The 27,442-nt window shown below is 38.0% G+C and overlaps 2 protein-coding genes across 9 annotated transcripts; one reads left to right on the top strand and one right to left on the bottom strand.

Moving 5' to 3' along the window:
* The first annotated feature begins 293 nt into the window (after positions 1-293).
* LOC117605706 (arylsulfatase B) lies at positions 294-9,065 on the top strand. 4 transcript variants are annotated; one of them, XM_034327348.2, is made up of 9 exons: positions 294-446; positions 4,367-4,608; positions 5,060-5,290; positions 5,546-5,701; positions 5,941-6,199; positions 6,626-6,783; positions 6,858-6,993; positions 7,140-7,585; positions 7,919-9,064. In XM_034327348.2, the coding sequence occupies exons 2-9, from the start codon at positions 4,378-4,380 to the stop codon at positions 8,408-8,410; spliced, it is 2,109 nt and encodes a 702-aa protein (XP_034183239.2). In that variant the 5' UTR covers positions 294-446; positions 4,367-4,377; the 3' UTR covers positions 8,411-9,064. The 4 variants fall into 4 exon arrangements, with proteins under 4 accessions (XP_034183239.2, XP_034183247.2, XP_034183230.2 ...); XM_034327356.2 differs by lacking the exon at positions 294-446 and adding an exon at positions 1,219-1,244 and having other exon boundaries at positions 7,919-9,065; XM_034327339.2 differs by lacking the exon at positions 294-446 and adding an exon at positions 3,745-4,133 and having other exon boundaries at positions 7,919-9,065.
* A 546-nt stretch (positions 9,066-9,611) lies between these two features.
* On the bottom strand, positions 9,612-27,289 carry LOC117605632 (uncharacterized). Of its 5 annotated transcripts, none has more exons than XM_034327178.2 (11): positions 27,035-27,289; positions 25,948-26,121; positions 25,498-25,875; positions 25,062-25,414; positions 24,243-24,990; positions 24,009-24,117; positions 22,342-22,470; positions 13,540-22,210; positions 11,587-11,750; positions 11,191-11,245; positions 9,612-10,691 (listed from the first exon to the last, which is right to left on the bottom strand). In XM_034327178.2, exons 2-11 carry the CDS (start codon positions 26,113-26,115, stop codon positions 10,667-10,669), a joined length of 10,800 nt encoding a protein of 3,599 aa, XP_034183069.2. In that variant the 5' UTR covers positions 26,116-26,121; positions 27,035-27,289; the 3' UTR covers positions 9,612-10,666. The 5 variants fall into 5 exon arrangements, with proteins under 5 accessions (XP_034183069.2, XP_034183079.2, XP_034183087.2 ...); XM_034327188.2 differs by having other exon boundaries at positions 24,051-24,117; XM_034327196.2 differs by lacking the exon at positions 22,342-22,470.
* Between the last annotated feature and the right edge of the window lie 153 nt (positions 27,290-27,442).

Raw genomic sequence — 27,442 nt, 5'->3', positions numbered from 1 at the left:
GAATTGTAGAATTTCAGAATCTTATAATTATAGAATAGTAAGGGGGTCCAGACTTCCACCCCTTGGCTCCTACCTAGTTACATCAGTGTTAGATTCTAATTATTGTATTCGATCTATAAAACACTCTTTATAAATGCTATTTGCAATGAAAATTTTTATGGAAAGTTGTATAGTCCATCACTGACTATGCTACTAAAACAGTCGTGGCGTAAATAACAATGTGGTCAAGGTGGTACAAAGATATCAGTCAGGTAGCATTGAAATGCTCCATTTCGTATGGGTTTATGTTCATTGTTCGAGGCTTGGTCGTGGTTTCGTAACGGGCAACTTATTTTCAGTAACAATTGTGCTGTCTACAATTCGCGATTTACTCGTCGATGGAATTCAGGAAGTGAAAGGCAATTAAGAAACGTGGAAATTACGAAATAACTATCGCCCTAATATTCGTGAGTTACAGAATTCAAAACAAAAACTGTTTAACAATATTTCGTAACGTTATATTTACACAACAATTCATATTCATAGCTTTTTAAAACGTAACATATTATTGAATTTTAAGAAAAGTTATTTCATATGTATGCTATTATTGATATTTCTCAGTTATGTACTAAATTTTATAATATACAATAATTAAAATTTATACCACTTTTTTCTAAATTATTTTTAATATTAATATCGTTAAAATTATCATTCTGAGAACTCCTGCTCCTCCTATATCGCCATTTCCTCTACAGAAACCTGATCTGATCGCTAGTGTACCACTTGTCTTAATTCACCCTGTGTACTTGACTTATATTACTCTAAATCATCGCGATGTTTTTTTTTAAGTATTGTCCTGTACTTGAAATAGCTTCATATTTTTTTATTTTTTTGTTTATGAACTTAAAAGTATTATCAATATAATTAACTACACTGCAGTTAGTGTAATGACAAAGAAGATAAATATTCAATTACAATGTAATTTAAAGAGAAAGAATTGCATAAGGAAACCACTTGTTCTTCTCAACAAATTTACATATAAGATTCTAAATTTAAAAAAATAAAAAAATAACAATGAAGATTTCACAAGAAACTCTTAGTTAACTATTCCACCTTGGATTCGATCATTTTCTTTCCACTCCTGATCGATCATGGCTGAAATGTAAAAACTATTCTCGAGGTTGTGCGTTGCTTAAGAACAGATTAAACAAATTCAGTCTCTTTCAGACTAGTGAATAAGAAAGTGCATAGCATTGTCGCCAAAGGTGAGTTCTATTAATACTTGCCCAATAATTAAAATTTTTATTCATCTATTGATTTACCTACACCAATTTTGCATTTAGAAAATAAATTTTTCATTTTACATATTTCTATAAATCGTATGCATATTATCAAGATCTCATTGCTCTTTACACAGACTTTTACATTACTCTTTTTTTTTTTACAAATGAATGAGTTTCTACTGTTAAATATTCCATTATTTCTCTCGTGTACCAGTTGTTATCAATTTCCATTACGATGCAAATATGGTGTGAGCCAACAAATGAAATAGAAATCGACAATCTCACCGCTCTGTATAGCCAATCTAGAATGCGCTAATAATATTAAACTATGAAACTTTTTCATTTCTAATAACAATATTTACATAAAAAAAACTATAACCTAATCAGAATCATAAATACTACACGTAAAGGGATTCATTTAGATTGTTGAGTCTTATCCAATCTCACAAGATTGACATACATTACCATGAAATAAGAAAGTATACTTTGTAATTGTTTTCATCACTTCGTTTCTTTTCGGATGCATTATTTCAAACCTCATAAACGAATACATTCTTTTAGAAAATTATTCCCACGACTCAGGCTCATAGATAGAATTTCATTCGAATCGTACCAGTAATTACACTTTAGGTACACTCGCGGTCAAATCAGGCTTTCCTAGAAGGAATGGCGATATCTTACTTAGGAAGTAAGAATTTTCAAATTCTTAATTTTCACGAAAAATAATATAACTTTTAAGTTTTATATGTGGCTATCATCTAAAGTATGGTCTACCATAGAAAAACCATTGACTATAATAGTCCAAGGTATGATCTACTTTCGACCCCTGTTTCATTCCTATTTTTCAAAATTTTTTCAATTTAAAAAAAATTTAGTTTAATTTTTAAGTTTTTGGAAACCATAAACCTACATATTATAGCCTATGTTAAATCACGCCTTGAACGATAGCCCAACTGGTTTATTTGGTGAACAGAAATGTATCATATTAATCTAAATCATTAACGAACTTTTCAAAGCACGTTTGGAAGCACCAAGAACAATTCCGTTATTTTTTAACGTCAATTACGTTCCGCGCTTTTCACGCATAATAAGTTATTATTAGCATTAATATTAGCATTAACATGTTCGTGCAAAGCCTATTAGCAACGAGGAAAAGGTTTTTCACCGTTCGTTTATCATACACCATACGATCACGCGACTGTTTAAGGACAACCTGGTAATTAATTAAAAAAGTCATTAACTGGAATGCGATTTATAATGATTCATTCACGTGCGTTAATCGCATAGCGATTTTATCGAGCAGCAGAACGCGTAACGTGCTTGCTCAGCAGACGATTCGATCTGTTTTTCTGTAACATTCTTTTGCGCTTAACGTGCTGTGTAAACTACCTCACGAATCTTCATTAACACTGATATCCATAGAAGATCTCAATGTTTAAAGAATTCTTAACCTTGCGTTGAATGACTCTTTTTAAATTTAAAAAAAAATTCCGAAGGTGTGATTAATTAGTAGGTGTGACCGCTTCGACCAATCATACGTCACGGCCCACGTCACGTGTGAGTTAGGGTGGGGTGCGACCAATCAGTTTACGTTATTAGCTAGGTCAGATTTACCTAACCTGACCTATAGGTTGTATTAATAAAATAGTAATAGCATAAAAATCTTTCTGTTTTTATGTATACCATAGAATCTAATGAAATTTGATTTAACAAAAGATGACAAAATGTCCAATCAATTCATCCACAATTTCGATTAATTTGAAACGAAGGAAACTCATAAAGAGAAAAGCTGACTGCAAATAGAGCGATTAACGCGAAGAAAACAGTCTCGGCGAGAGAAGTGCAAAAAAACGTGCGTGCAGGGTCGTTAACGCACATTTTTTTACTTTTTACCGTTGAAACATTCTTTCCAGACAAAAAAAAAAAAGAAAAGTAGCTGACGCGATAGCTGCTTCGCACGATCTAAATACTTACACAGGAATAATAATTTCAATCGCCGCTGGAGAAATTTTAACGTTCGTTTATTATGTAACTACAATGCGCCATTGCATTTCTCTTCTTGTTACTTTTCTTATTGCTTTTGTTAAGCAATTTGCATACGTATAAGTTAAAGTACAATTACGTATACATAAACCTCTATAACCGGAAATGATTATCGACCGATAGAAATCACAGTGAACGAGATGATATAATACAATAAATCATTTTGGAACTTTCAAATGTTTCTCATTAGTACTGACCGTCCTAATCTTTACTATTACAGTACACCCTTGTTATATTGCCATATGTTCACAAGGACTTTTAAGTATTCTTGTGCCGCTCCGCGGCAATATAACGAGAGGCTACTGTAATTCTAAGTAGGACCATCCCCATCAGTGGCGCAACCAGAAATGTTCCATGGGGATAATTTTTTCCATACCCTATTAGCACCATGATAATATTAAGCATAATTTTATATTTAATCTAATTTTTTAATTAAGAGTCAGCTGCCTCGTTTGATCTCCCTAGTTACTACTTTATACAAAAATTAGATTTGCATCGTTCTTCGATTAAACTTTTTTGTGGTGTTATCGTTCGAAACTAATGGCTTACGCTTTTTCTTCTTCTTCCCCTCCCAGAAGTCTACTTACGTTATGCTCCAAATCCTCCCTTTACTCCTCTCCATATAGAAAATACAAAGTGGTAATAAAGCAAGTTGTTTCGAGTAGCCAATCAGTCAGTTCTCGCGTTTCTAACAAGGAGTTCCGACGATCGGTGTCTGTCGGTTTAGTCGACAGAAAGAACATGCTCGTTAAACGTAAACGGAAAAAATGGAGAACCTATCGTGGATAATAAAATTCGCCACGACCATTCTTCCGTTTCTCCATTTGTGTAAGGATGGCATTTTCTTTTCTTTACGGTCCAAAATCTTTGTCAATAATCACCGTTCTTTTTAAATAACGATCGAAGAATCAGCTGATCGTAAAGTAAATTCGCTTTTATTGTCACAGATGTGTTGGGACGTACATAAAGATTTTAATAATAATAATACTGTAGCAATCGTACGTCGACGGAAAGTGATAAATGTGCAGCAATGACGATAATCATTGCAATAACTGTTTCAGTTGGATTCGGAATGAATGTCGCGTGGATAACAACGCTTTTGACCGTGGTGTTTCTTTTGGAGTTTCTACTGGTGGCGAACGTCGATGGAATTTTTTTCCCGTCCTTGCTATCATCGTCAAAAGTGAAAACCAACTTTCCAACCACGGGGAAACTCGGAAATGAAGATGCGAAGGTCGAAGATGGTAATCGTCAGGACAGTAAAGAGAAGCCTCATATCGTCATCATTCTCGCCGATGATATGGTGAGCGACTGTTATCAGTACCTTAAGTGATGTTAACTTTTTAGATAAATCAACAATGTTATTAGAGAGAAAAATTTAAAAACTCTCCTTCTTTTAAAAAAAAATTCTCAGTTGTTTTTCTATATAAGTTTTACCAACAAATTTTTAGTACGCTCCTTATCATTCGGTTGACACGTAAGAAAAACAGAGCCAAATAATATTTTCGAGTATCTTAAACAAAAGTCAGTAAAAAAAATGTTTGATTAAGAAATTATCAATATTACAAGTATAAATATGATGTGAATATTAACCCTTGGACGACGGACCATGGAGAGAACCATAATTTTAATTGAAGTTTGTATTTCATACTATTTTCATTTTCTAAATGTGAGACTGTCCCTTTAAAAATTATTCCTCTAACATAGGAAACACTTTCGTTTAAAAATTATTTATCTTTGGATCACGACCACAGGGATGGAACGACGTGAGCTTCCATGGATCCGATCAAATTCCTACACCGAACATCGATGCCCTTGCGTACAATGGAATCATCTTAAATAATCATTATGTTCCCGCGTTATGCACGCCGAGTAGAACTGCTCTGATGACCGGAAAAAATCCCATTCATCTGGGTATGCAACATTCCGTTCTTCTCCCCGCCGAACCTCGAGGACTTCCGTTGAGCGAAAAACTGCTCCCAGAGGTCGGTTTTCAAACATTATTCTAATCGAATTGAAATATAACAAGTGTGCCTCGTTATTTTTTAAAGAGAGATGTCCAACTGTTGCTCACGAACAAATATCCCCCATGATGTACCCCCTTATCCGCCTCAAATTCACAAGAATGGAGTTTGGAGGGCTTGCTCCAACAGTTGGATATCTCTGATCTAGAGTCTAGATTCTAGACACTATAAAATCAATATCTTTCGACAATTCTAATTGATTCGTTCTAATTGCAGTATTTAAAAGAAATAGGCTACAGAACACACGCGGTTGGCAAATGGCATCTGGGATATTTTAGAAAAGAATACACTCCAACGTATCGCGGATTCGATTCTCATTACGGCTATTGGAATGGTCTTCAAGATTATTACACTCATATTACACAAGAACAAGTAAATATAAGGAAACAAATTTTAACATTAAGGGTCAACAGCAATGACGGGCCGATTTCAAATTGATCTTGAGGCGAAGAAGCAATATTTTCTCATCATTCTTTTTTTTTAAAATACTCTTTGTACAATTATACAGAGACGTACAGAGCCCGATCTCAAAATTTCCAATTGTATTAATTGTAAATTCACGGTATCCTATACATTAACAAGACGAATGGTAAAAATAATGTTTTTCTCAGGATATCAGTGACTTTAGAGGTTTCGATATGAGACGAAATCTCACGGTTGCTTGGGAAACCCAAGGAAAATACTCGACTGATCTTTTCACGAACGAAGCGGTACGGCTAATTAAAGAACACGACACGAATCAACCGATGTTTCTGTACCTGGCGCATTTAGCACCTCATAAAGGAAACCCAAACCAGCTTCTAAGAGCATCCGACAAAGATATTGCCAAGTTTTCGTACATTCTCGACCCTGAAAGGCGAATACAAGCTGGTAAACGCCTTTCTGCTTTTAAAAAATAAAACATTTTAATTTATATTCCATAAAAAGTGTACTATTTGTCCGCGAAAAGATGGCCTGGCTAAAACTCGTAGGGATCTACGCCCCACTACCCGATATCCCTACTTCGCGTCGCATGTATTTTCGTAATTGGTCGAATCGCTTGACGAAGAAAACGAAAGGATCGGTCAAGTGTGACTGGAACAGAGCGATGGGGTGACGATGGGTTCAAAGCAGTGGCATAGCTTTTAGAACCTATGAGTGGGGATTAAGCTAGACATTAAGAATGGGATCAGGCGGAGCAAACGAAAATCCTCCATTGTCTCTCCCCTATATCGGATGCCATCTTCTCGCGGACGAACATAATTCTCGATAAAATATTTTAAAGGCTATTTAAAATTTGGATGTACTTTCTCGCAGCTGTCATTTCGAAATTGGACCAAAGTGTTGGCGAAGTAATAGACGCCCTGAGAAATCGCGGCATGTTAAAGAACAGCATAGTGCTGTTCATGAGCGACAATGGGGCGCCAACCGAAGGTGTCCTGAGTAATCAAGGCAGCAATTATCCCCTACGAGGCGTAAATTCTTCGTCATATTCGTTACAAGAATCTTGTACGTGCATAGATCTTTGAGTAGTTTGAATATTTTACAGATAAAAGATAGCCCATGGGAAGGGGGAACGAGAGGAGTGGCAGCGATTTGGAGTCCTTTGATCAAAGAGCCAAGAAGAGTTTCGAATCAAATGATGTTTATGGCCGACTGGTTTCCTACACTTCTGTCTGCAGCAGGTTGATTCATCTCTAAGGATATCATCATTTTATCTATCAATACAATGTTTTAAATTTCTTCCTGATCGCTTCTGATTGTTTTCTTCACGCGTTACACTTTATACGTCCCTATACAAGCCTAATTTGATCGCGATACAATTTTTAAGGAGCGGAGAGGAAACATCTTGGAAACATCGATGGATTCGACCTCTGGCCAGCTTTAATCTCGGACAAAATCAGTCCCAGATCCGACATAGTCCTGAATATCGACGATATAAGTAATTACTCTGCTATCAGACGGGGCGATTTTAAATACGTTATCGGTCAGACGGAAACTGGCCGCGCCTGGCTTGGAGCAACCGGAAACTCTTCCGAAGGTGTCTCCCCCAAATACGATCCTTTCAAAGTGCTGTACAGCAAAGTTGGTGTCGCTATTTCTGGCGTGATTACCGTCAAGCAAGCGATGGAATTGGACGAGAGAAGGAAGAACGTAAAAAACGGCACAAATATTCCTCTGAAAACGGATTTCCAGGCTAAGATACTCACCGCTGACAAACTCCTCGAATTACGGAATAACGCGCGGATACGATGTAACGTCAAGGAAGAAAACAAGGTTGGTCATTGAAAGTGAAACTGGATTTCTACTCGGGTTCCGAAATTACGGGTACCCGAGTCCAATTTGAGTTCTGAGTTGATACACGGGTACGAGAGTCGAATTCGGGTCCCAAAATTATGGATACCTCAGTCGAATTCGGATTCCGAGTTGATATTCGGGTCCCGAGTCTAGTTCGAGTTCCGAATTGACATTTGGGTCCCCGAATAAATTTTCATGTGCTTGACAAACTTTCGACTCGAGGCTCGGATACAAAGTTACACCCCTAATCCACAATAATAAAGGATTAAATAATACCTAAACTAAATTATTTTTATTCTATCTAATTTTTAGATTCCTTGCAATCCAACCGAAGCACCCTGTCTCTTTAACATAGAAAAGGATCCATGCGAGATGGTGAACCTCGCTGAAAGAAGACCACTGATTTTGGCTATTCTCGAAAGAGTCCTGACGAATTACAGACTTACGATGGTACCTCCAAGTAACGTTCCGGATGATCCGAAAGCAAATCCATTGCTTTGGAACAATACCTGGACCAGTTGGGACGATCCAAATCCACTAGCATTAGCTTTCAAGATTAATGAATATCATACGCGTTCCGGGCCCGCGATCGCGGTAATGTCCATCATTTGCGGCCTTTTCATCGTCGGTGTTATAACACTGTTCGCCCTTAAATGTGACAAGTCTAACTCAAATGATACGGAGGACCACGATTACGAAAACGGCCAAGAGACGGCTGTACGCACCGCGAACTACGATAGCGACTCGTTAACGATGTCTAAAATTATAGAAGATGCAAAACGGGATAGCGAAGACAGAAATTGACAGATTCAATCGAGATGCACGAGAGTTGGGTCACTTTTGATCATTCCGAAGATTTTCAAACTCTTCTGTGTTTGTCTCGGAATTTGATCAAATGAAATGCTTGATAATTAGACGAGTTGATTAGATACCTAATTAAATATTAAACTTTTCATTGCTGCTATTGACGTTTGTGGACATTCGAAAAAGTCCGGTACACTATAGGCACCTTTAGAAGTTTAGTTAATTTTATTAATTATACAATCTCGTCATTTTCGGTTAAATACATTATCTGCCTAGAAAAATCTTCAATTAAGCTATTGTCAATATTATAGTTTTATTTACTGTAACGAAGGAAAGATTAATTTAATTGATAATTGTTATCCCTTAATTTTCACCTCGTGCAATCTCGTTTCATTTTCCTATCAAAAATATCATCCACAGGGTATCTAAGTGTATTATATCGTTGACAGGATGACTTCGATAGGATTAAATTAGTTGTAAACTATGAGGTACCGCTTGCTCGGCAAGTTCGTTGTACTTACGTTCTTCATTCAACAAATTATTACACTTGTAAATAGTTCACAAAAAGTACAATTACATTTAATCTTCATTCATTGTTCAAAGAAACGGTGTCCACAATGTAAATGCTTTGTTGAATAAATACTTTGTTTTACAATTCATTCATTTATTTACCGATGCATTGATCTTTCTGTACAAAATTTCATGGAAATAGGAAGTTCGAACCATCGCGGTTAAAAAGCAACTAACATTACACTTGTTAGATTTATTTATCCTTCATCGTCCGATCAGCTAACATTTCAATCGAATTTTTATATCCCTCTGACCTCGGACGACGGACCAGGGAGAAAGCCCAATTTTTAATTTAATTTTTTATTTCCTATTATAATTATTGTTTCTCCGAAAATTATTCTTCCCATATACGAAATTATTTCATTTAAAAATTATACATTTAACATTAGGCTAATATCTTTGTATATGTTTTGTAAGTTTAGGGCACGATTGACCCGGACTATCAAACGGATGGCAAATTGTTAATTCCTAATCCGAACAAACTATGAAAAGTAATCTTTTTTCGAATCCTTCGATTCGGAGTCTGATGATAATAATGAAGGAAAGCAAATGAAGATGATCTTGAAATCTTTAAAACCGATGAGTGCATCACGCGATGCTCCGTTCGATACCATTTAATTTTCCTTAATAACATCCTTTTCTATCGTATATCATTTTAGAGCAATACTTGGGCCCAATTGAACGAAACACCCTGTAGATGGATCAGGACCAGGTTCGGAATAGAGAAGAAACAATGATCGATGACCACACGGTTGATCCAAGCAAGATAATCAATAAAGGGATGAAAAAAAGAAAAGAATGAACGATTTTCCAACGAGAAATAAACGGTGCCGGCAGTTCCTTCTATTATTTACGAATTCTAATAATATGGGAACGGTACTCGGGAAAAACATCTTACAAACTATCAACAATTTCGCAGCTAAGAAAATAACTGAAATATACACTTGTTCAAAAACAATATTTCGTTTACAATTCACCTAAGCACGATGGCTATACAACGATTATAATACAGTTTAAAAGTCATTTCCTTCAACGCTCTTCTGTCCCGAAGAGGAGCGACTTTCTTTTTTAGAAGCCTCAAGAAATCACGAACAACTGTCGCGTTAAAAATACAGACATTTTTAGACCTTTACGTTAAGTGTAACACTTAACATTTTTACAGTTACACTGTCCGATAGCCGATTGATGTTCCGACATCCACCGTGCATTTCTTATCGAGTTTCATGCATCGATTACGAATCTATAAATCATCTGTTTTCGAAGAAATTATTTTTGAGAAAAGAAATCGTATTTTTTAGATCCTCGCGCGATTAAACAAATTCAGTGACGGAACTATAAAAAGTCTGTAATATAAATTTATTTTCTTTAAGCAACTGTATCGTGTTAATATTTATTTTATTATATTTCGGAAAAATAGTAAGCTGGCAAAATGATAATCAACGAATAAAACTCTATAGGAAAGGTACAATAAATATCGGGACACATAGAAAAAGTTGAAACGTATAGGACAGTGTTATCGCGGTCTCGCAATTTCAAGGAACCAGTCGAAACGTTATTGAAAAAGCAATTGCGTTTTATCGCCTTCGATTTAATCTAAATAACAGGAATAGTTTTGGCAGTTGGCACTTGGCAGGAATGTATCCAGAAGGCAAGGATGGCGTCCATTTTCTTGTTTATGGTACCCCATCACATATGTACCACCTTTGGCGTACTATAACAAAATGTTTGTAAGATTAAGATGTGAGCTATATACAGGGCGTCCCAGTATTGACGATACAATAGTGGAAGAGATGATTCTACGTGAGAAGATAAATCGAAAATATGGAATAAATTTTTTTCATTTGAGGCTTTGTTCTTGAAAAAATCAACTTTGAATCTTACCGAGTATGAAAGCACTCGATTATGTCGTGATTGAACGAATTTTTCGATACAATCTATGTGTTGTATTTTAATATTAATATTCCTAAAATTGGGATTATAATTACTTAAATTAATCATTTAATAATTATTTAAAAGTGGATGAATAACTGAAAAAAAAAGTTAATATAATTTTTCCTATTGCCATTAGGTATCTAAATTTGAAATCCCTAATATTTTTATGTATAAGGATATTTAAACATTATCTTAATATTATCAATCATAATCATTATTTTCTCTATGTAAGTCTACCGTGCTCGATACTGCACTATCAATACAAATGAAGCATTTACCTTTTTCCCCACAGCCAATTCAGTAGAACGCTCGACTGGCTCTGAACATCTCTAGCTGTAAATAATCAATAAAATACATATACATTTTATTATCTTTTTATGATAAATATGTTGAATATCTTGAAGGTCACGAAAGTCTGTGGAAAATGTATAAATATATAGATACACAGAAATATGCAAATATAATAACTATTGTAACAGTGCAGCATGAAAATTTACAAGAATCTCTTATTGATTATCGCAGAACTAAATACATATCGCACGCAGTGTAATGAAAAGTAAGGACAATTTGAAGTCAAAAAAAGAAATAGAAAAAAAAACCAACAAATTTCACTACGTGAAAATGGGGAAATCCTAAGAAAATGTACTATAGTAAAATGATTTGATGATACATACAGAGTGTATAATTTGCATTGACGAGCCTGGCAGCTGCTTCGGGTGGTAATGTACTTAAAACGTCTTTGTGCGCTAGCAAAGACATTTGTTGCGTGTGCCTCAGTTCTCGTTCATCCCTCAATCGCACGTCTTTTGTATGGCTCACCGTGTGCAACTGCGACAGCCTAAAGGGAAAACTAGCTTTTACATTTTACAGTGAAATAAGGAGCTTGGGTGGTACTAATCGAAGAGCATGATTTAACACCTTCTTAGCTAGAAGAAATAGAGTAATTTGCATACAAGACTAACTAAAAGTATAACTCTCCTAACCCTTACTCTGTACGAAAAAAAAAATAAAAATCCTTTTCTAGCATCTTGGAGAAAACTGTGAATGACAAAATTTTTACGGTTTAGACATAAGAACTCTCCAACTCTCCAGATAGCTGTAAATAATTGAGCCACTCAGGAGCCACTTTTTGTAAATTTCATTTAATATTGTAACATCATCTCTTTCCTTTACTCTTTTATTTTATGGACCTCATCAATTTGGCTTTTGAATGGCTCAATTATCCTAACAGCCGAGAGAAGCATCTTACGACGTCGCCCAGACGTCGGGTTCGACGACTTTGACATCTTATGAAGTCACCCGGACCGATCGTGTTAAGTGGATTCGTTAAAAACTATTGTTTTCACTGTGAACATGTTTACGAAGTAAGGGTTAGGTTGTTTCCTGCTATTCTTCTCCCAAATAAAAATTACATTTCTACGAGTACTAATACTATTTGTAAATGTTTTTTTTTAACCTGTGAACAGCGGAGGCTGGGTCAATCATGACCCAAACTTACAAAATATATACAAGGATATTAACTTAAAATTAAACGCGTAATTTTTAAATGAAAACAAATTTTATATACAGGAAAAATAATTTTAAAAGAACAGTGTAAAATTAAAAAAAATAAAAATAATATGAAATACGAAATTTAAACTGTATTTACTTCTCTAGCATTTCACATCTCTTTGAAATGAATTATTTCGAGAGTTGCAAAGCTAACGTGTAAATTGAGAAGAACAGCAGAGTTAATTTAAAAGGAAAAGTCTTGTTCATCAAACCTTTGCATTTTTTTTTAACATTCTGTAGGGGGCTGGAAAAATGTCAAGAGTTTGCTTCTGGTAAAGAAACCGTGATATTTAAGCGAATACATCTACGTCTTGACTGGATTAATTCATTTAGGGACACGAGCAAATGGTACAGGTAAAATGTGGGTCAACTTGAAAAGCTCCTATTCGGTTCTTCTAGGTGATAAGCTAAATTAATGGTTTAAAAAATACGTAATCGTTTCATTAATATAACCTTGGAAGCTCTTGAGAATTAGAAAATTCTATTTCACACAAAACTATTAAAAACAAAATCGTTTTAAATTCGTCTAAAAATCTTTGAATTACGAAATTCTTAACTTCGAGTCGTTTTATGTAAAGGTGGCTACGTACTTGGATATCTAGCTGTCCTTGTCCTATGCAGGGAAAGACAAGGATCGCCCGATATTTCTCAGTTTCCACGCGAGAGGTCCCTAAAATCAAGTTGGACTTGGGGACCTCACGCGTGGAAACTAAGAAACATCGAGCGATTCACGTCGTAATTCAAAGATTTTGATGCAACGAAACAATATCTCCTCATGATTATTTTTGAAAAATATTCTTTCTACAATTAGCCAGGGGCGTACAGAGGCCGATTTTGCAATTTGACTTCTAATACCTTATAAAAAAATACATTATCGTGGAAGAAATTTTTACAAATTTTCTCAAAAAGCGCTCTAATATTGCATTCAATTGTAAAATTGAATTACTTTTCCGTGTTTCTCTGCTATTCCGCTAAGAGCACAACTACCACTCTTATAGATCCTAAACATTTTTCTTGCAATGATCTACTCTAAATTTGAGAAATTCGATGAATTAATTATTAATAATAATACGCACTTCAGAGCAAGAGCCTCTTTATCTTCCCCAATGGGAGCGTCGATAGCTTCTTTGGCTATCTCGACCGGTCCTTCGGACTTGGAAGGCGAAGGATGTTCCACCATCGGTTCTTCGCTAACGGAAGTGGACGCTTCGTCCCTAGGAGCAACGTCGGACCCACCGCCCATTCTTCTCAGCTCCTCGTTCACTCTGATCGCGTTAGACAAACGGAGCTGTAAGGTGTCCCGTTCTTCGAGCAACTGCATCAATTCGTGGGTCAATTCCTCGCACCTAACGTCTCGTTGATGAAGCATGTACAAAGCGAGATCCAATTCCTGCGAGGCGAACGCTTTGTTCTCTTCGTCGGAAGTTTCGCCTTGTTGACTGGTCGAAGCACCGACCACGGACACGTCCTTCTTCAAAACGTTTTGAATTAACTCGAATTCTTTCACCTTATCTTCTAACAGTTTCTTCAACGAGTTTATCTCCGTTTCCCTGGCCTCCAAAACGTTCCTCAACTCTTTCAGTTGCTTCTCCTCCTCGTCGGACAATACCATCAGTTCCTCGATGCGAGCCTCCTTCTCGTGGATCTGAACATTCAAATTATGAAGCTCCGCGTCTTTGGTGATACTCAACTCCGCCAATCTTCGTTCTTTCTCCGCCAAATCGTTGCTAACTCGAGCCAGATCTTCCTCCTTCCCTTGTAACTTATCCTTCATCGTCTGTTCCATCGTGGACAACTCTTCCAATTGCTTCTTCAAATTTTCAACGTCCCTGTCCCTCAGCTGCAACTCATCTAACATTCGTTGATTCTCAACGGACAACCTTTGCTTTATCTCGTCTATCTCCGTTTCCTTCTGCTCCAGTGTCCTTTTCAAATATTCCTCCGCCTCTAGCCTCGCCTGTTCCTTCTCATCGCCGAGCTTCTCTATCGCATCTTTAGTCTCCTCGGAGAGTCTCTCGAATTCCTGCAAACGAGACACTTCCTTCTGCAATTCCGCGATAATCGACTTCAATTGCTGAACCTCTTGTTCCTTGCCGTACACCTCGCCAGTTAATCTCTCCACCATTTCGCGCAGCTCGAAGTCGTCCGACTGCGGCTCCATACTAGCCTGAAGGGACAACTGCGAGTCCTTCTCCGCTAAAACGTACTTCATCTCGTTGATCTCTTGTTCCTTCGCGTGCAACTCGTTCTGCAATCCGACGATCCTCTCCTGGTCCTGCATCGAGGCTCGTTCTCTGGAAAGGAGACCGGTTTGTTCCTTCGAAACAACTTCCAGACTCTTCGCCTTCAGACTTTCGGTCAATGATTCGATCTCCTTCGCCTTCTCCTCGAACTTTTCGTTCAACGCGTCCAACGACGACTTCAATTCCGCTTTCTCGTCGTACAGGCAGTTGATCGTGTCCTGCATCTCTCGAATGATACCCGGATACGTGTTCTCGTTCAACACGTACTTCAGATGCTCGATCTCCTCTTGTTTCTTCTCCAGTTCAGCCTGCATCCCGTCGATCGTCTGCTGGAAACCGTGATTGTCCTCGGTCATTCTGAACAGAGGTAAACCGTCGACGATGTTCGAAGCACTCGGCTGATTCGATTCGACCATCGGCACTGCCGAAGATTCGCTGTCTTTCTCCTCTAACGCGCGATTGCATTTCTCCAACAAACAAGTCTTCTCGTTCAAAATCTGTCTGGTCTCCCCGAGAGCTTTGCGAGTCGCTTCTAGTTCCACGTTTAAACGATTCATCTGCTCGGCTTTCGCCGTCAGTTCGCTCTTCAGCTCGTCGATATCCCGCTTATCCGCGCGAAGCTGCTCGATCTCGATTCTATTGTTTTCCAAAATAGCGCGGTACTCGTTGAATTCCTTGGCACATCGTGCTAAATCTGATTCCTTTTCCAGGAGGGACGTTTCTAGGCTCTGAATACGCGACGTTAACCCGCTCGTATCGATGGAAGTGGTTTCGAATTCATATAAACGCCGCTGCAATTCCCCGATAGTTTCCAGGAGACTCTGATTATCCGCGGTCAGTCTATCGATTCTTTCGTTTCTGTCGAATAATTCCTGTTCCTTTTCGCTCAGAATCGAAGTTAGATTCGTCTGGAAAGCTACCAAAGATGAATTCTTTTCTGTTAGATCCTGCCTCAACAACTGGAGCTCCTGTTGCTGCTCGTCCAATCGAGCTAGAATGCTTTGTTTCTCCGACGAATACTCATTTACAACTGTTTCTAGGGCTGATAATTTCCCTAGAAGACTTTGGATCTCTTTCTCTTTTTCCTCGATTTCAATCGCGTGTTTCTGGACAAGTTCCTGGGTCGCTTGGCTCACCAGAGCGCTGACAGTCTCTACGCTTTGCTGTTGAACGAACTCGTTCTCCTTCTCGGACAGAGATTGTTTCAAGCTTTCCAGTTGCTGCCTCTTCTCTCCGAGTTCCTGATTCAGTCCCTCTACGGTCTCCTGCAGCTTCGTCTTTGCCTCCTCGTGCTCTACGTATTGTCTCTGAAGCTCCTGCTTCAGGTCCGCGACTTCTTGTATCCTGATGTTTAAGAGATCCGTCACTTCGGCCATTGAGGCGTTCATAGAGGACAACTGTTTCTCCGAGGAAGCCATTAAATCGGTCAGTCTTTCTTCTAGGCTCGACTTCTCTTGGAAGACTTCCTGCAGATGCTTCTGTAGTTCCGCGTTGCTCGATTCGAATATCTCCAATTGTTTACGGAGATCAGCCACTTCCATTTCCAGTTTACCGATCTTCTCGCGAGCTTCCTCCTTGAGAAAATCGGTATTCTGTCGCATAGCTGTTACCTGGTCGTTCGCGTCCATTAAGCTCTGCTCGTACTGCTTCCTCAACAATTCGTACTCCTCTCGTGATTTACTCAGCATCGCCTGTAATTCGGATATTCTTTTGTTCAAATCGTCCACGATCTGAATGGACTCGTTCTCCTCCGCTGTTCGTTTCTTCTCCAAACTGGACATCTTCACCTTTTGCTCCTCGAGGAAGTGTTGCAGCAGATCGTTCTCCGACGCCAGTGCTTCCATCTCCTCCTTCAGGTCGTCGATCTCCTCTCTGTACTTTTTACACAAGCTCTCGTAGTCCTCCGGGTCGACGGATCGTTTTCTAACGCGTTCTCGAGGGACAGGTTTGTCTTCCTCGCCGGAAACTACGCTTTCGGCTCGAGGTACCTCGCTGTCTTCGGCAGCTGTCACGCCACTCTGTAGCTTCTTATCGAGAGCCTCGATCTTGTCGGACAACTCCTTGTTTCGAATACGTAGAACCTCCATGTCCATGTCCTGTCGTTCCTTCATCTCCATGTATCTCTCGTTCGCGGAAACAATAACGTCCAGACGCTTGGTCAACGCCTCCTTCTCGGCTACGGTGTTCTTCAATTCCTCTCGAACCTCGCTCAAACTCTTCTCCAATTTGCTGATCTGACACTTCAGTTCCTCCTCGATCGCCGAATCGAGTTCGTAGAAGTCGCTGCTCGACTTCTGCGTCTTCAACTGCTGCTGCAAACTCTCCACCTGTACTTTGTACTCCTTCAGCTTCTTGATCATCTTCGCGTTTCTCAGCTGGACTGCCTTACTCTCCTCCAACATCCTGTCGCGTTCCTTCTCCATGTCCTTGATACGATCCTCCAGATCGTCCACTCGAGCTCGCAATTGCATTTCCATGCTTGGTATCAGACTGGCCGTCACGTGTTCGCCGACCAGTTGAGCCTCCTCCGCGTCCCAGCCCCAACTCTCCTCGTCGACCAGCTTCTCCGCGTCCCAGCCCGTTCCATCGTCCACGAACGGTACCTCCGACGAAAGCGGCGTCGAGGCAGTTCCTTGTTTCGCCTCTTCGACCACCGCTTTCGTAGCTGGACTCCCCGGTTCCAACTGATCTCGCGGGACCTCCTCCAGCGGAGTCGATTCCTTCGTCGACGTATCTGTGATCGTAGACGTCATCGACTGTTTATAGGCATCTTCCAAGGCTCGCGTGAGATTCGCGACCATTTCTTTCGCTTCGTCCCTCTCCCGACCGATCTTCTCCAGTTCAACGCCCATAGAATACTTCAGCTCCTCCATAGACCTGGACAAATCGTTCACCTGTAACTGTAACAGGTCCCTCTCCTTGGTCGTACAGGAAACCCGACTTTCCAGCTCCTGGATCAGTTCAGAGTCGGTCGAGTTCTTCAATTCCGCCTCCAAATTGTTGACCTGTAACTTGTACGACTCCAACAGGGCGTTGCGTTGTTCTCGCTCGACGATTATCGCGTCCAATGCCTCTTTCGTCGAATTTAAGCTCGTTCTTAACTCTTCCAATTGACTTTCCTTGGTATCGTTTTGTTGTTCCATCATACGAAGGTTCAGGTTTTGTAATTCTAAGTTCAACGCATCGATTTGCTTATCTTTCTCGCTCAACGTCCGCTCGAGGACTTCCAGATTCGACAATGTCGTTGTTAACTCCTTCCGCGAGATTTCCAGCTCTTCGACGCACTGGCTATAGTTCTGCGACATCTGCGATCGCTCCTCCATCATCAGCTTTTGAAGATGGTTCATCTCTTGGGTGAGATTCGAGCACCGAGCCTCCTTCTCTTCTAGCAAAGCCTGCAATCGTTTCGCCTCGTTGTCGGTCAGAAGATCGGAGTCGGAGGCGAAAGAGCCGAAGATCTTCGATGCGTCGAACAACCTCGGAGCGTTTTCTTGTTGATCGAAGGTAGCCTCTCTCTTTGCTATCGGCTTTTCTACAGATTCTCCGCTCTGATTTCTGTACCCTTCGAGCTCGTTTCTCAAATCTTCTATTAATTTATCATTCGTCTCCCTGTCGCTTTTCAGAGACTCGATTTCTTGCCGAAGATCCTTCTTGCTGTCCTCCACGGACTCGAGCGAAATCGTCTGGGAATTTAATTGCTGCTCCAGCTCGTTAACCCGCTCTCGAAGGGTCTGAATCTCTCGTTGGAGGTTCAGCAATTCCGCTTCTCGTTCTTCGCGTTCCTTCGCTAGATCAGAATTTAAAGAATCCTCCCGATGCCCTTCGATACTCTGCTCCGTCGTCGTTACAGTTTCCTCCAAAGTAACGTTCATCGATTGCAATTGTTCGATCTTTTCTATCAGCTGCTTGTTCTCTTTCGAAGCTTCGTCCAGCTTCGCTTTCACCTCTTCGTGGCTGGATATCAATGAGTTGTATTGGAACAGCAGGTCGTTGTAAGGATCCTCCAAGCTTCTGTTCCTCATGCTGTTCTGATTCATTCGAACGAAGTTACCGATCGAATTAGCCAGCTCGTTGTCGAGATTCTCAATCTCAGCCTCTCGTTCCTGTAACTTCAACTCCAACGCTCGCACAAGGGTCTGACATTGCTTGCAACGATCGCACTGCTCGGCACCCTCGGTTTTCCCCTCCTCTTCGGTGTTTTCCTCCTCCGTGGTCTGGGTGCTCTCCGTTACAGCCTCGGTGGTCACCCTTCGCATTTGCTCGATCAACAATCTTCGCTCCTCCGATTCCTTTTCGACGTTCTCCAATTTCTCGTTGATCTGCGTCTGCTTCGACAACAGCAACCCGTTCTCCGCCGTCAAATTCTTTATCGAAGCGAGCTGCTCCACGTATTCCGCTTCCATCACCTGCATCCTCACGCTCAGCTCTCGCGCCTTCTCTTTCACCTCGTCCAGCTCCACTTGCTTCTGCTCGTTCTCGCGAATAACACTCTGCTTGTAGGAGTCGTAATCAGAAATGATACTCTCCTTGCTTTCTCTTTCGATACCCAACTCCGCTGTTCGAGATTCCAGGTCCGCCCGCAGCTTAACGATCTCCTGTTCCATTTCCTCGATCTGTTCGGTCAGCAAAGTAATCTTTTCTTTGGAATCGCTCAAATCGCTTGTTAATTCCTCGATGTTCTTGAACGCATCCGCGTTCTCGTTTCTCGCCCGAGTTAATTTCTCTTCAAGATCGGTTATTCTGTTATCCTTCTCGCGCATCGCTATCTCCACGTCCTGTATCTGCTTGTTCTTCGCCTCCTTCTCGTCCTTCTCAGTCGTCCACTTCTCCTCCAGCTCCGTCACCCTGCCCTCCAGTTCTTGGCAAACCGTGGTCTTCTTCTTCAGATTAGCCGCCAACTTCTTCATCTTCTCCAACTGCGATTGAATCTTCTCCTCGGATTCCTTTAATTTTTCTGCCAAATCAACGATCCTCGCCTCTAGCGCGACTTTTACTTCCTCGGTGATGTTCCGACCGACCAGTCGCTCTTTCTCCTCCAACTCGTCCCTCAACGTTTCGCATTCTTGCGTCTTAGAGTTTAATTCCTCTATCAGGTTCTCGAGCCTTTGATTCTGTAGCTCGACGTCCTCCGTGTGTTTCAATTTCAGCTGCTCTATATGCTTGTAACTGCCTCTCAATTCTCCTTGCAAATCGTCCACGAATTTCATGTTGTTATCTATCACGCTTTGTAATTCCCAAATTCGTCCCTCAGCCTCGTCTTTCTCTTTCTTCGTCTCTGCTATCAGCGTCTCCAAGTGTTCCTTCGCAGCTACCATATCAACAAATTCTCTTTGTTTCTCAGCCAACTGACTTTGAATGTTATTATTATGCTGAGATAAACTCTTCAATTTTTCAGACAAATTACTGTTCTCCTTTGTTGTAGCGTTTATTCTGCAGTGAAGCTCGTCGAGAATCATATCTTTGTTCTTCAACTGTTCCAGCAATTCGCTGTAGTCTTTCAGAGGCTTCGATTCGTCCAACTTTTCGCTCAATTCGTCGATATGCTTTCTCAATGTATATATTTCATCCTCTTTACTCTTCATCGCGTTGTTAAGATTCGCAACCTCGTCTGACATCGACGCGAGGACGTTGTTCCTCTCTTGTATCAACATTTTACAATTGTTACATTCGTCTTGCAAGCTGTCTATCGCGATCATTTTGTTTTGCAGCTCGGTGTATTTCGCGTGCAATTCTTGATCCTTGTCCTCGATTATTTGTTTCAAGTTGCCGATCTCGTTCTCCTTCTCTGATATCGCTGCAAGCTGTTCCTGAACTTTCGATTCAAAGGTCGTTACAGTATCCTGCAACTGTTGTTTCAAGCGATCGGTTTCCGCATCCTTTTCTTTGTTCTCTTCGAGCAAAATTTTATTCTCGTTTTGCAACATTTTGAAACCTTCCTCGATGGAAGCTTTCCCTGCTTCCAGCTTCTCCATTTTCTCTTGCATCTCGATGCACTTGTGCTTCCATTCCTCTACGGTGTCGAATATCTCCTTCAATTCGTTCTCCAAACCCTCAGCCTTCTTTCCAGACGCCTCGTATTCCGTCAGCTGTTTACCCTTCTCCTCTAATTCTTCTTCCTTGTTCGCCAGCTTCAACTTCATCTCTTCGATCAGGCCCGTCTGCTCGGCGATTAATTTTTTACATTCTTCAATTTCGCGCTCCAAGGAGGCGACGATCATCGACTCGGTTTGCTGAGACGATTCATCGGACTGCGGCATTTCCTCTTTCTCTGGAACAACATCTTTTTTCTCAAATTCTAACATCTCCTTGGCAGATTCGTCGCGCGACATATCGTTAATTTTTGATTGCAATTCTTCCTTCTCTCGCGTCGTTTCTGTTAAATTTTCTTTTAACTTATCGTTATACGTTTCCAGTTCTGACAGCTTCGAAAGCACGCGTTCATTCTCTTTCAGCAATTCTTCTATCCTTCCGTTCAATTCATCGATTTGAAGATCCTGAGTTGATTCGCGTAATCGTTCCAACCCTTTCACCTCTTTCTCCAAAAGATCTTTCTCTTCGTCAATTTCTGCCTCGACATCGACGGATCTCTTCGATCTCTCAGCAAAATCAACTGTTTCTTGTTCAGACACAGAACGATCTTCTTCTAATTTAGTATGCAAAGCAGCCAATTCGTTCTTCTCTACGATCAATGATTCAATTTGTTTTTGTAAACGATCCTTTTCTTCGGCAAGGTCTCTTAGTTCGGCTGTGAGTCTCTCCAATTCTGAAGATTTATCCTTGTCCGCTTGTTGCAGAACTTCAATTTCTGCTCTCAGCTTAGCATCTATTTCCATCGTATTCTCCAACTGTTCTTTGAGCTTTGTAAATTTAATCACCAGCTCGTTGTTCTCTTGTGTAAGCAGCTCTATTTTCGTCATACTTTCATTATGCTCTGGAATACGTTCGAATGATTCTGTGGAGCCTGTATCTGAAGATCCTTTCTCTTCCATTCTGCTCAGTTTCATCGCTAAATCGGTATTCTCTTGAGTCAACTGCTCGACTTTCTTCAACAGTTCGTTCTTGTCCCTTTCGTTCATCGTTTCCAACCATTCCGTGGATCCAGTGTGAGAATTTTCTTTCTCTTGGTATTTGCTTACCTTCAGAGTTAATTCGTTATTTTTATGCATTAAATCCTCTATCTTCTTCAACAGATCGCTCTTGTCCAGCTCTTGTATAGCCTCGAACGATTCGGTAGATCCAGTTTCAGACGTTCCTTTCTCTTCCAGTTTTGATATTCTACTATATAATTCTGCATTTTCCTGGGTCAAAGCTTCCACCTGTTTAAGCAGTTCCGCGTGATTATCCTCCGACGATGATTCCAATTTGTTGTCGTTTTGCAATTTGTTCATTGCTTCCAACTGTTCTTCAAGATCAACAATTTTCATTTCTGCGGTAACCCGAAGATTTTCTGACTCTGCGTTCTCTGCTTCCAAGGATGAAACCTCCTGTTTCGCTATGTGAAGTTCTAAAAAGAAGAAACAGGTATTCGTGATACAGCAATTCTCATTCAGTCCTCCTTATCATTTAAATTTATTTATTATATATACTTGATATCAATTTAGTGTAAAAATTAGCAGAGAAGAGCGCACAAATTACCTTGCATAAGATCCAATTTTTGATTCTCTAAAGTGGCAATGGCTTCAATTTGCATTTCAATTTCTTTCGTTTGTGCAGAAACTTTACTTTCAAGATCAATAACACGTTCTTGCCAATCTCCTGCTGAGGCTATGCAGATCGTACAACATGCCAATGATGTATGTAATAATTGACATTAATTGATAGTAAATGCAAAGCAATTAACTTAAATTTTACATACAGTTACCAGTTTGATAAGTAATATTATAAGATTCTTTAAACGTATAGGGTGTCTTAGAAAGATTATACATTGTAAAAATTGCAAATTATCCATGACCGAACAAATTGAAAAGTCCTTCACCATTTCTTTGCAATCTGCAACTTCATCCTTCGTATACAAAAATTAAAAATTAACTTGTCGACTTCAAAAATACGCTGCTCAAGGTTTAAACATCCTAATAATTTCTATGATTTTAAACACATATTTAAGGATTTGAAATTTATCATTTTGTAATCGCTTACACATGAAAAACGAAGCTGCAGATACTTATACTCGTATATAGAAAGAAATGAGTGTAGATACATGCACGTAACCACAGTATATAAGCGCTATCGAACACGAAATCCTATTAGCAAGTGCAAGTTTGTCTGATCACGGATTAACTATCCAGTTGGACGCCCAGTGCTAAACAACAAAACAACCAGCATTAAATTAACCTATGTAGTTTCATATTACAAATAAATAATAAATTATAATGCCCCGAAAGTCGATTACCCAATTTTCTAAAAACCAAAGTCATAAATTGTAAAATAATAAAGGACCATTCTATTTGTTTTGGCGCCAAAAAAATTTGTAGCCTTTGCAATGTACAATTTTTTGGAGACACATATATTAGCTGTTATTTAAGGATTAGTTTTTCATTTTATATTAAGCATGATACGCAGCTTTGAAATCATACATTCAATAAGCAATTTCCCAATTAATTAGAGCAAATATAATTTTTTGTTATATTTGTTCATCTGTTAATGTATAAAAGCATTGATTACGTATTGCAAATGATTTTTATAATAAAACAAGGAAATTATTTGCTTAATTTCTCATGCAATAACGTTAACTATTCTAAAAATTATATAAAAATGATATAAAATATAAATATTACATTCTAATAAATAAATTCATTTCTATGACTCCAAAATGTAGCAAACTTTGACAAGTAAAGTAGGTACCATGTTATATTAAAACAGTAACAGGTATTCGATATAATTGATTAGTATTTTGTATAAACATCTTTTACAATTTAGTATCTACCTAATAATCATATAATATGATTCCATCACCAGAAATTAGCGTAATTCTAATAATCTCAATGTCGATGTTCCTCTTATGCGAAAAGCATTGAAAATAACGCAAATATTCACAATTCTAATTGTCTATTTCATACAAAATCGACTTTTAAAAAATGTAGTAAGAATGCTTTGTATATATCGTTAAGTACGTATACATGTACGTATGATATATACATATATATTATATGTGTAGACATTGGAATTTTTCCTCAGCAAGGAAAACAGGGCTGCGGATAATTGTTTCAAGAACAATATAAATGGGCAATGCATTGCATGTACAATTGATAACGAAACTAGAACAATGGAAACAGCAATGACAGAATTTCTGTCCTGGTTCCTACCTTTAAGCTCGTCAAAGTCTACCAGACTCAGCTGTAGGTTACCTTTCTCTTCCTCTAATAATGCCACTTGATTCCCCAGTCTGACAAGTTCCGCGTTTGTATCAGATATCTGAATAAAACAAAAAGACATATTTTCATATTGTTACATGCTTTTAAACAGTTAATCAGAAATGGAACAAAAATTACATAAGCTTCTGTTAAATGTATGTAATTATATAAAAATATATACTTCACCTTTTTCACATTCTCTAGTTGTTTCTGCAGATTTTTTATTTTACTTCTATGTTGTGCCTTAATTTTTATCATACTCTTATTTAATTCTTCTAATTCCTTAGTGAGTTTCGCCACTTTTTCGTCCCCTTTTAGACTACTTTCATCCGATAATCTTGCCGCAATATCACTCTTTTGTTCTTCAAGTTCGTGTACCAAACCTTCAAGATCAGCTATTTTATTCGAGTACTCTTCATTTTTCAAAGTTAAATCTGCTAATTTTTGTTGTAACTCTGCTTTAGATTCTTCTTCGAGTAACTTGTTAGATTGCTTTAATTCTTCGATCAAATTTTCAAGCTCAACTATTCTGTTATCTTTCTCCATTAAAGCACCATTATTACCATTCACTGATAAATTTAGAATTTTATCTTGTAATTCTGCAATATTTTTTTGTAATTCATACTTCTCATCTTGCAACTGTTTATTACTATGTTCCAGCTTTTCCAATTTATACTGTAAATCATCAACCGTTGGATCCTTGATTATTCCAATACCAGATTCTAATTTAAATATTCGTTCATTAGCTTCCGCTAATTTTAATTCATAATCTTCTAACTGCTCAAGTAGATGATCATTTTTTGCTTTGAGAGAAGATTCTATAAGTACAAAATTTTCTTGCATCGATTTCATAGCTTCTTTAGTTTCTAATAAAGTATCCAATGTAGAACGAGAGACATCGGCGTCTGCTGACTGCGACAATTGTTGCTCAAATCTAAACAAACATTAATAGTAAATAAACATTTTTCTGACTGAAAAAAAAAATATATTTAAATGTAAAATTACCCTTTAATTGAGTCTTCTAACTCTGCTATTTTATTATCCCTTCCTTGCAACTGCTCCAAGAGACTTTCATTCTTATTCTTCAATGATGTCTCTAACAATATAAAATGTTCCTGCATCGTTCGCATTTCGTCTTTCGTATCTTCGAGAGTGTCCAAAGTCGTTTTACCCTTTTTCGAAAGATCCGCGGACATAAGAGTGACTGCTCTCGTCTTAGATTCGATAACCGAATCTTTCTCTTTTAAATTTTCCTGCAGATCTACAACAGTAGCTTCCAATTCTAAAATTTTTTTATTAAGTACTGCGATTTGATTCTCTTTTTCTTCAATACTTTCGATCTGTTTTGGTGACATGATCTATAATAAGACATTGAATATAATTCTAATTAACTTAAGACAAATATTTATCAGTAGAGAGTTAAATAAAATTGATTACTAACATCCGAACTTATCATGACTGGCTTAATAGGTGCAACAGGTAATTGATCCTTTTGAAAACCCATTGCGGTTATATCTTTTTCTTCCAATTGTTGCCTAATAGCTTCCACTTTTTCTTCCACTGCTCGTTTAGTTTCGGTTATTTCTTTATTACGTTTTTCAAATACTTTTCTATTCTCTGCCAACTTCTTTTGGAGTAAAGTAGATTTTGCTTTTGCAGTTTTTGCTTGACTGATGTCATCGATTGTTTCTTCAGATATATCCACTGAAGTAGTTTCCTCCGATGTATGACTTACATCTTTACAAGGCAAATTTTCACCTTTACTTCTACGAGATAACTTGGCTCTAGATTTAATTTTGGACAGCCTTCTTGCATATTCCTAAATCAAAATTGGAATTTGAAACAATGACATCTTAATAAACTTTTACAAGACTTTCATCACTTTTCTTACCTGAACCTCTTCTTCCTTCTTTTTTAAGCTCTGCTTATTTTTCAACATAATTTCTTTAAGCGATTCCAATTGATTTTTATTTTGCTCACATTTTTCTTTTGCATGCACCATCGATTCAGATGAATCCCCTTCCATTGTCCCTGGTGGTTCTTCCGATGTACTCCACATTATAAACTGTATAATTATTAATAATAGAAACCACTTCATTATAATTCATGTAACAGAAACTTAGATTCTTATAAGTAAGAAATTATGAAGTCAATGGCAGTGAAAGTTTCTATAAACTGGTCAAGCTCTGTGTCACCTATTGCTCTCATTTTCATAGACTAATTGGATGAAAGCTTGACTGGGGTAAACTAATTATATTATCTACATGTATAGATATTGAATGTCAGAATATACAAGGGCTACCTGCTGACATATTTAATGCTTGCAATACATTTAATTAAGAACTTTCTACCTATCCAATGACATCTTATATAAAACAGTAAATAAGGAGATCTTGAATGTTTACTTATTTCATGTATTCTTTTAGCATAAACATTATACGTATAATATATAATAATGTTAATATAAACAATATTACACATTTTCAAGTGTAAGTCTTAATTTTTATAGACGAGTTTTAAAACAATTATTTATACGAAAAACAAAAATTTTGAAAGAGGTTAAACATACATATATATTATTTATACATTTATTTAATATATATATTGTAAAGTATATAGCGGAAAATATATACGTATATATAAGATTTGTGAACAATAATAGACATATGGCTCTGGAATGACAATAAGTCATATAATATAGAACTAACCTCAAAACATTGTAGTATTAAAAATGCACATAATTAATAAAAAACACATATTACACCAAGTAAAAGAAATATAAAGTTAATATAGTAAATTGCAAACAATGTTATATGTGTAATATAATGACGTAATCTCTTTTATAAGAAAAGAGATGTACTTTGATAATTTATGATACACGCAAATGAACATTATACAAAATGTTTATATCTTTATGTTCATTTATAACCATTGTAAATACGCAGAAGAAAACGAAATACTTCCCAAATTTATTTTACCTTTGTTTATGTTGTCAAGATGAAAACACGTCACTATTAGTGCACATATTTTGTTAAAATACTTCTGCTATTCACATTTATATATAATCAAAAATAAATACACGCGTGTTTATATTTAACCAACTTTACAATATTTACAATTTTGTTAATTTTATTAATAATTACATATAAGTGCACTACTAATCGCGAACAAATACTTCAAAATGTAAACTCTACCTCACTCCCTTTAGAACCGGAAACAGTTGGACACTTTAAGTATGGCGGATTTCCATGAAGACATGAAAACGCTAACTTCAATTTGTAGCAATTCCATGTTGGTAAATTAGATTTCCATTTTACCGATAAAATTCAAATTGTATTTGGCTGTTCTTCGGAAAGCTGTCATGCTCTGATTTCGATCAAATTTTG

This window comes from Osmia lignaria, chromosome 9 (assembly GCF_051020975.1).
Source record: "Osmia lignaria lignaria isolate PbOS001 chromosome 9, iyOsmLign1, whole genome shotgun sequence".
Taxonomy (NCBI): Eukaryota; Metazoa; Arthropoda; class Insecta; order Hymenoptera; family Megachilidae; genus Osmia; species Osmia lignaria.
The sequence above is the reverse complement of the archived record's forward strand: the minus strand, read 5'-3'. Positions and strand labels throughout refer to the sequence as shown.

What these genes read in the sequence shown, in the direction of transcription:
- LOC117605706 (XM_034327339.2), top strand. Translation starts at nt 4,073, where the DNA reads ATGGAGAACCTATCGTGGATAATAAAATTCGCCACGACCATTCTTCCG. An exon ending in GCAATTATCCCCTACGAGGC is followed by an intron (nt 6,784 to 6,857) that starts GTAAATTCTTCG and finishes AATATTTTACAG; the next exon opens with ATAAAAGATAGCCCATGGGA. An exon ending in TACACTTCTGTCTGCAGCAG is followed by an intron (nt 6,994 to 7,139) that starts GTTGATTCATCT and finishes ACAATTTTTAAG; the next exon opens with GAGCGGAGAGGAAACATCTT.
- LOC117605632 (XM_034327170.2), bottom strand. Translation starts at nt 26,154, where the DNA reads ATGAAGTGGTTTCTATTATTAATAATTATACAGTTTATAATGTGGAGT. An exon ending in TTAGAAGACTCAATTAAAGG is followed by an intron (nt 24,991 to 25,061) that starts GTAATTTTACAT and finishes ATGTTTGTTTAG; the next exon opens with ATTTGAGCAACAATTGTCGC. An exon ending in AAAGAGGCTCTTGCTCTGAA is followed by an intron (nt 11,751 to 13,539) that starts GTGCGTATTATT and finishes TTTTCCCTTTAG; the next exon opens with GCTGTCGCAGTTGCACACGG.